At 41.8% G+C, this 9,431-nt stretch overlaps 1 protein-coding gene across 2 annotated transcripts in view; it reads right to left on the reverse strand.

Moving 5' to 3' along the window:
* Positions 1-9,431, reverse strand: part of Qrsl1 (QRSL1, glutaminyl-tRNA amidotransferase subunit A) — a 33,696-nt gene that overhangs the window by 12,038 nt on the left and 12,227 nt on the right. For both annotated transcript variants that reach the window (XM_013352388.2, XM_005363588.2), the window contains exons 2-4: positions 3,352-3,511; positions 2,585-2,683; positions 1,429-1,525 (exon numbers count right to left, since the gene is read on the reverse strand). In XM_013352388.2, the coding sequence (XP_013207842.1) occupies positions 1,429-1,525; positions 2,585-2,683; positions 3,352-3,511 (356 nt within the window). The remainder of the gene's footprint in view (positions 1-1,428; positions 1,526-2,584; positions 2,684-3,351; positions 3,512-9,431) is intronic.

A 9,431-nucleotide genomic window follows, 5' to 3' on the forward strand; every position in this document is an offset into this window, starting at 1 on the left:
TGCAGTGACATCTAAAACAGGGCTGCAGTGTGTGCAGTGACTTCTAAAACAGGGCTGCAGTGTGTGCAGTGATTTTAAAAAGAACAAAGTGAGAAGATTCTTGCCACCACTGTCAAGACAGATCTTGACTCAAGTTTACACGTGTGTGTTTGTAAAGAACAAGGACAAGCTTATCTCATCTAAACAGCGGTGGGAGTAAAATGTCCATATGTAAAAAAGTGAATTACATTCACACTATATACAAAAAAACTTAAACAACATAGGTAACATATCTAAGTGTAACAAAACTAGGAGAAAACCCTATCATTTTGGTCTGGATAAGGATTATGGAAGCATTAGTAGAGATCAACGTAAGAAGAAAAAGATGATCTGGACTTAATCAAAATTAAAAATTTCAACTCTTTGAAAAACACAGTGAGTGGGTAACACTGATTATCAATGTGGTAGGACCTAGAATCAGCTAGGACACAGGTCCTGGGGCAAGGCGTCTCTAGCTGGGGTTAACAGAGGAACTGTGGGCAGCACATTTCTGAACCATTCCATGGGCCAGGCCCCTGACTAGTATAGAGTGCTGGCTGAGCAGTAGTCATTGCCCTGCCGCCTGACTGCACAGGTCATGTGATCTGAGCCTCAGGCTCCCATTGCCATGTCTTTCCTGCCATAGGCCCCCAAACTGTAGGCTGAAATAAGCCCTTACATTAGGGCGGTTTATCAGTTCTCTGTATTACAGCAAAGATAAAAGTAACCAATACAGTCAGAAAGAAAAGATAAGCCAAAGACTTTGAGAACAGATTTGTAAACCCTTTGATAACAGACTTGGATCCAGAATACATGAAAGAACTCTTATAACTCAATAAATAAACCAGCTTACAAAAGATTTGGATCATACTTCACCAAAGATACACAAATGGCAAAATAAGCACACGAGAAGGCACTTAGTCATTATTTACCAGGGAACTACATTCTTAAAAAACCCAAACAATGTACCTACATCCTTGTTAGACACTTAGTCATTATTTACCAGGGAACTACATTCTTAAAAAACCCAAACAATGTACCTACATCCTTGTTAGACAACAGATGAGCTTACCCAGGGACTATGACTCTGATGTCACAGTCCCCACAAACCGACTGGACACTTGGTTTGGCAGTAGAGGACTTGTGGAGCCGGTTCTCAGCACCACACAGGGAGGCTCTCAACTGCCTACACCTCTAGCTCAAGGGATGCAGTAGCCTCTTCCGGCCTCCACTGGCATCTCCATGTGGCATTTAGTTACACAGACACACAAATAAACAAACACAACAAAAATAGACTTAAAAAAAAAAGAATCCTTAAGAAGTGACCTTGCAACCTTTAGGGACCTAAGTGCAGTGAAATTAAAGGCACAGATATTAAATAAAAAGAGAGGAAAACTTCATTTTACCTACCCCATAGCAAACTCATCTAAATTTGTCTTCCCCATGAGTAGAGCTCCCTGATCCAACAACTTCTGAACTACCGTAGCATTGTAAGGCGGTATATAACCTGGAAAAATAGTGTTTTTATTATATGAGAGAAAATAGCAAATAGGAAGCACAATTTTAAAATTTAATTAAGTAATTACTATCAGAGTATAAATTATTCTTAAACTAAACAGCAAACTGTACTTTCTTCTACAAGTTAATTTTTCTTCTGCTGACTGTCCATCTAAAGATACTCATTACATCATTCACTATTTTTCCAATCTGAAAACACTGAGTACTATAAAATGTTGGATGGTAAGATAGATCTAATTCATCTGACAATAATTCCTTATCATTATGCTCAAAAGCTCTTTTTCTTCTTCTTAGATAATGTTATGTCACACAGCAATGTATGAATTTTGGTTATAAAGAGGCCTATGCACATAGGAGGCGGAGGCAAGAGGGTCTCTGTGATTTCAAGGCCAGTCCAGGTAACAGCGAACTCGGGCCAGCAGGGCTACATGGTGAGACCTTGTCCCAACAATAACAACAGCAATGACAACAAAAGCACCCCACCCACAGATTGGAAAAAAAAACAACACAACCTCAGATTAAAAAAAAAAAAACAAACCACAACCAAAAATCCCTCTAGCTTATATTCCAAACCACACTCTAGCCCACGTAATGAAGAGGACTCATTTGTACTTTTAGTGGCAGCATTCTGAGTACCTTTTCTCTTTTCACTTATCTTTCCTACTAGGAGCCATATATTTTGATAAACATTCTTGATTTCAAACTGACAGATTAAAGAATAAAACTAGGGATTACTACACAGCTCCAAGAGAACTGGTGAGCAGGTACTGATGAATTAATTCTCAGTGTCCACAGGAGTAATACCAGCCAGTACCAAGTCCTCCTGGAAAGGGTCCTGAATTTCATAAGCATTATTCATTCATAATGCTGGCCAACACCTAAGTTAATTCTGCATGTAGTGAGCATGCAGTGAAGGGGCAATAGTCTACCCTAATTCCAACAGGGCTGTAATTTATCTCAGGTTATCTTGAAGCTTCAGTATTTTATCTTTAAGATGAAAAACACTCATTTTTATGGAAGTACTGATGCTGTAATCATTAAACTTTACCTTTTAGCATGTTTGATGCACATGTTGTCTCAATGCCAGCTGTGCTGAAGTTGTCTTTTACGGCAACGGGAATTCCATCTAAATCTCCAAGTGACTGACCTGCATTCAAAAGCCACAAAGGGGTTGGTGGTGGAAAGATGGCCCAGTAAGAGTCCGTGTTCACATGAGGCTGAGTTCTGATCCCAGTACCCACACCAAAGCTGTGCACGGCCACAAGGCTTATTTTGTTTTTTTTTTCAAAGACAGGGTTTCTCTGTGTAACAGCCCTGGCTATTTGGCTATCCAGGAACTCTCTTTGTAGATCAGGTTGGCCTTGAACTCACAGAGATCCACCTGCTTCTGCCTTTACGTGTGGGAATAAAGGTGTGTTCGACCACTGCCTGGCATGTGTCTTATTCTTATGCCGGCCTGTAACCCCAGTGTTGTGAGGGGTGAAGACAGGATGTCACTCTGGCTTGCTGACCTCCAGCCTATCTTCAGGTTCAGCAGAAGACTTGAGGGAATAAAGTGGAGAGTGACAGACATGGGTACCTTCCCCCACCCCACAGAGAACCCCAGAAAAACAAAACTCCAGAAATCAAGTTTACACTGGAAATTATTATAGAGAGGCACAATATAACATTTACATTAAATACTCAGGACAAGTTCTTTAAACAAGGGATTGTATCAAGTTTAAAGTTTTACTTACTGAAAGACATTGCTACACCCAGTTAAACTGTTCCTCTTGGGAGAGCAATGAAATAGAACTGAACACAATTTATACCGACCTTGTTTGTATCTTCTCTCCGATTCTTCAGCTTGTTTTAAGGCTACCTCTTCTGATACAGTAATGTAGGCATTTAAATACTTGGTTTTCGTGATGAGGGAGAGACATTTCTTGCAGAGCTCTGTTGGTGTAACTTGGCCCTGTTTCAGTGCTGCAGAAACCTACGGTAGAGACAATTATCTCTTCACAGACTATACAAGTCCAAATCCTGAACTGAGGGAGCCAAAAAAATACAGTGTGGAAACAAAATGCACAAGCGAGGCTTGCCTCAGAACCAGAGAAGCTATGTTTGAGCAGGGCGGTGAGCAAAGAGCAGTACTCACCAGCTGGACGATAGGAATGGTGGGGAGCAATCTTCCCCTTAGTGGACTAATTTTGTTTCTAAGTTAGACTTAGGAAAACAACAATAGTTTAGGTGAGCCATGTAGGCTTGAGGCAGTTGAGCCCAGCCTGGGTATAGGATGGGTAGGGGAGAACAGGTTCAGGAGCAGTTTACTGTAACCATAGAAGTATACAGTGAAAAAAGAGAAGCACTTTATGGCACTGAAAAAGATCTTTATATTTACTGGGGATTTCAGATAAGACACACTAGGTGTTCAAAAAAATGCAGAGACATATGATATACATCCACACATATATCTTCTATAAACTCAGGGTTTCTGTCTTTTTTGTGCATTAAGAAGGCTGGTGGACAAAGGGTTAAAATAAAATGCACGAGAAACAGGGCTGCAGAGATGACTCAGCTGGTTAAAAGCTCATACTGCTTTTGCAGAAGACTCAAGTTTGGTTGCCAACATCCATCTCAGATGGCTCAAGACCAACTGTCACTCCAGGTCTGGGGAAGCCAACTCCTTTGTCCTTCCAAGCACCTGCACACATGCGCACTCACACACCACCAACAACTACAATAAGAATATACCTTTAAAAAATGCAGAGAAGTGACCAGCACCTACTGTTTAGCGGTGAGACCTGAGGTGCAGTGTGATTATTTGCCACGTCCTGAATAAGAATAGGTACTTGCTGATTAGACAAGGACAGGTAACAAGAAGTCAAAGGCGCTACCAGGCTTTCTTTGGAGATAATATGCAAAGATGGCTCCCTTGTTCACCTGTTATGTGAGTTCAGGGACAAGAGGGTCTGGAAGGGAGTAATTCTTGATGAGTGTTTTTACCAAGAGCCAGGCACTGTTGGTTTACCTGTCTCATCGATTCATTAGCAAGTGAGGCATTATTAACGGTCTTGGACAAATGAAGAAACTGAAGCTCAGAAGCTGTCATTTGCCCAAAGCCACACAAGAGATTGTTGTTAAACCTCCATATATTAGGAATATTGCTTAAGATGAGCCTCTCCACCAATGCAAATAATTCCAATCAGACCAAATTAGACCAAATTAAAGATGTCCACGTTTAATGCAGTGCTTCCAGGTGGCCCTAGAAAGCATGGCGAGGGGAAGGGAGCAGGGAAGACCCCGTGAAACCTAGAGACTATGGGTTCCTTTTCTGGGCAGCAGCCTAAATAGCCTGTGGGAGTGGTCCTGACCCTCCCTGGGGAGGGGTCAGTGCTTGGGGGACTTTCCTGGAGGTGGAGTTTGGACCAAGGCAACTCCCAGGGGGAGTGGACTTGAAATGGAGCTTCCTGCTCCACTGGCACCCCAAGAATGGGTGCCAGGAGCAGGAGTGAGTTTTCACTCAAACATCCCAGACTTCTTAGATATAGGGGTGTCAGAGGACTGGGGCCTTACTTTTGACCAAACATCTATGGTATGTGATTTTTTTTTTATTGATAAGATTAATTAGAATAACATTTCAACAGTACAGGAAAGGGTGACAATATACTCTCCTTCCCTCTTCAACATCTACTCTCACGGAAAAGAGTTTGTTCTCCATGTTGACTGTATTCTTCTGTCTTAAATGTAAGTAACAGAGGTTTGCATTTATGGGAAGGGTCTGCAAACGATCCGCTTTTGGCTACTAAACATATCATCAAAGCAATGGCATTCTTAGGGCTGAGCACTGTGGAAAAACTATGGGGAAAAGGTTTAGGAGAAGTCCCTGATGCTCATGGACAAGCACAAGAAAGACCCTTTACAAAGGAGGCTAGAGGAGCGGTCCTGAGATGGGTCGGGCAGCTAGGCATACCTTAAGGAAGAAACTAAGTGATAAGAGGTCTGTTGCACTGTTTATATTAAATATAATGCTTCAGAAGGAAGGAGCTGGAGAACAGTGAAAGATGACAGTTTGTTCTAATACTATGGAGAATGGGAAGAGAGAGGGCAGTGAACACCTAGGACAAGCAGACACTCAAACCCAGAGACAGACAAGTACAGGCAGGCCTCTCCCGAGGTAAAGCTATACAGTGAGGACTTGTGCCTTTCTGCTCCCTTGGTTAGCCTTCTAAGACATTAAGCTGCTTTCTGAGTTAACAGTTGGTATGAGAATAAATGTAGGCACCACAATCAGTCAGAAAGGGTGGGTGTCTAGGTGCACTGACTTGCAGGAGTGCTGCTTTTCATTTTGGCCATTTTTAGGGACTCCCAATTTGAGAAAATCAGTAAAGAAAATTGGAAAAGAGAAGTGAGACCAAAGATGCTAATTAGACAGAATGGGCTGAGTATAAAGTATAATATGCAAATTAGACAGCTCTCCTGGGACAAAAGTGTGGCACTACATCTAAATATAAAACAACGTTAACTTAAAACACTGTCACTAAAAGTATCCTCTCCTGAAACTTCTTTGCCAATGGCCAGTGGGCTTTCCCATCTTTGCTCCTACTATCTTGTATTAGAGAGTCTACTGGGAGGAAGGGGTAGGCACATGTTCTCTTGGTCCTCCATGGCTCTTTCTCATTCTCAAAAACCTCAGGCCATCTGAAGCCCGCGTCTCTCTTGTGTTGATCCACAGTCTGGCTGGCACCACCTATCACTTCTGGCAGTTTTAGTGCTGACGTCACTGTCATCTTTGTTGCTACTACTGGTTCACCTCCAACTTCAAGTTCACAGCTGGGTTTGATGGCTCATGTCTGTAATCCTAGCATTTGGGAGGGAGAAGCAAGAGGGTTAGAAATTTAAGGTTAGCTTCAACTAGGTAGTAAGTATGGAACCAGCATGCGATAGAGGAGAGCCTGTCTCAAAAACAAAGCAAACAAAACCAACCAAAACAAAACAAACAAACAAATGCAGTGTGAGCTCCTTCCGCTCCTTCAGCCAAAAGCCTTTAAGATACCGGCCCACTTGGGCGTGGTCTCTTACACTATAAATGTAGCTGTAAAGCCTGCACTCACTCTCTTGCTTCTGGCTCTTACTTCTGGCTGTTAGACTCTGTTCCTGTTTCCCATTCGTGCAGAGGACTGTGATCTAGGACAGTGATCTGTGAGTCTCCACTAAATAAATAACCCTTTATTATACATAATTTTGAACTAGTGTGGAATATTTCGTATCTTCCGCCATCATCTGACACCCAAACATGGGGACCAGTCCACACTTTTTGGGATCTGTCTGCCAGCTGCATGGTGTGTTGGGCACTGACTCTCCTGCCTACTACTTTAGCCAGCCCTTAGACACAGCAGGCTGTTGCTTGGTGCTTCCCAGTTCACGACCCACATGCCAGCCAACACACTGCTGCCTGCAATCCCCGCGGTGCACACAGTCTGCAATTGGTACTGATAGAAAAATTTAAGTTTTCTCTTTATCCTGGGCCCCAACTCTCAAAGTCATTTGATCACTTTATTAACTGTTCTTAATTTGTTAAACAAAGCATATTTTTCAGTACCTAAGTAAGCAATACATGCTGTTCACTACTGCTAGCGGCTCTTGGCCACGTTGTTGCAACTGCGACACCTGCTGGCTGATAACAATCATTACACCTACTCTAAGTCATTGTAATTACTTTATGACAGGTAGGATCTGAAAAACTACAAAAAATGACTGATAACATCCAGAAGTTCAATAATTATTTTGCTTATATTATGGAAGGTATTGTGTAAAACTTACACTATTTTCCTTCCTATTATTTGATTCTAGGAATTAGCTTTGTTTTCGATATTATCTCAGTAAAAAATAGTACAATACTACAGAGAGGGATAGCATCAATTTGAATCTAACTGTCAGAAACTGTTGAAAAGTTATTATATGTCCAAGAATGAGACATTATCTTTACTGAACAAGTTGGAATCTTCAGTGAGGACATTAAAACAGAACACTGGACAGGAGATTCAGACATTAAAAAAAGCAGTAGTAAAAAGATTTGAAAAGATTGAGGAATTTATTGAAATTGATGAGCAGGGACAGAGGTGCAAGGACAGGATTTAGCCTCATCAGTATGTGCCAGACCTCTGGATGACTTACACAGAGTTTCAACTACATATCCAGTAATTTACTCAGAAAGACCACCTGACACAAAGTACCCCAAGGTAGTCAAAGACTATGCATGGGAACCAATACGTATGAGTGATCTAAAAGAAATAAAAACAAGCAATAGTTACTTATGAGCTACAATCACCATTTGTCAGGGAAATGGTGAAAATGGGGGCTTCTAGCACTAAGGCCACTCCACACATTTGACTTCAATTAATCTCAGCAGTCCTAGAATATGGACCTCAGCTGCTTTGGAAGTGTCACTGGAGAGAAGATGCAAAAATCTTAGAGCAAGAGGGGAAAGCAAAAAGATTTGAGACTTCCCAAGATGTAGAAAAAAGGTGCAGGCAGGCCTGCTTTTTGTCCCGCCCAGCTCCTGCATGGCTAGCTTTACACCCGAAATAACAACACACAAACTGTATTCATATAAACACTGCCTGGCCCATTATATCTAACCTCTTTTTGATTAACTCTCATATCTTGCTTAACCCATTTCTAATAATCTGTCAATCACCACGAGGTGGTGTCTTACCAGGAAAGATTCAGCATGTCTGATCTGGCAGCTGGCTCCATCGTGTCTGTCCTGGAGAGGAGAGGCATGGCATCTGGCTCACTTCTCTTCTTCCCAGAATTCTGTTCTGTCTACTCCACCTACCTAATATTCTGACCTATCAGGCCAAGCAGTTTTCTTTATTGATTAACCAATGAAACAACAGATTGACAAATGACCTTCCCACATCACCAAGATCAAATTCTTCATGATCCTCAGGAACAGGCTCACTAAAACGAACACACCTTGTCCCTATGCAGCATAGCAGCTTTAAATGCATGGGACAGGATTCAGGAACCAGGAAAGAGGACTGAGTCATATATGAGGGTTAAACAGGGCCAGAGAGAACCCTTTACTGACTTCTTACAAAGATTAACTAAGGCTATACAATTGGGAGTGACAGACCCTGAAGCTAGACGTGTACTAATTGAATCTTTGACTTGTGAAAATGCCAACTTAGAACGTAAGAAGATCCTTGGGCCTTTAAAGGTTAGATCAGTGCCCATAGATGAATGGATCTTGCATACAATGAATGTTGAAACATTTGACTATAGTACTGAAGCTTGGGTAGGAGAAGTGATTTCCAGTGGTATGAGGAGACACCAAAATACCAAATGTTTTATAATTGTGGAAGAATAGGACATCTAAGAAGGGACTGTAGACAAGGAATTCCTAGGAATAATGTCTCCTCTAGGAATAGCAAGAATAGGAGGACTCAGCTTTCTGGTATATGTAGGAGGTGTGGCAAAGGCTGACATTGTACTAATGAATGTAGGTCAACAACAGACAGACAAAGCAACCTGATATCACTGAGAAACTCCTTGGGGGGCCTCTCACAGGCCCCAATGTCAAACAAGGCCCAGTCATTCCCAGTCACTGTGGAGAACAAGTCTCACCAGGAAAATGAAACAATCCGGTGCCTCCTGTAAAAACCATACTATGCTGGATGATGGAATAGACCCGGAAGATAAGTCAAAAACTTCAGTAGGAAATAGAAAATGTTTATTTTGGCAGACTTCTATAAATGATCAAAGACCAAAGCTAAGAGTGTATATAAATGGGATTGTAATTGAGGGACTACTAGACACAGGTACGGATGTAACTATCATTACTCCAGAATCTTGGCATCCAGATTGGCCTCTTCAAAAAGCAGATATTCAGTTCCTAGGAATTGGAGCCC

The sequence above is a fragment of the Microtus ochrogaster genome, linkage group LG9 (genome assembly GCF_000317375.1).
Source record: "Microtus ochrogaster isolate Prairie Vole_2 linkage group LG9, MicOch1.0, whole genome shotgun sequence".
Lineage (NCBI taxonomy): Eukaryota > Metazoa > Chordata > Mammalia > Rodentia > Cricetidae > Microtus > Microtus ochrogaster.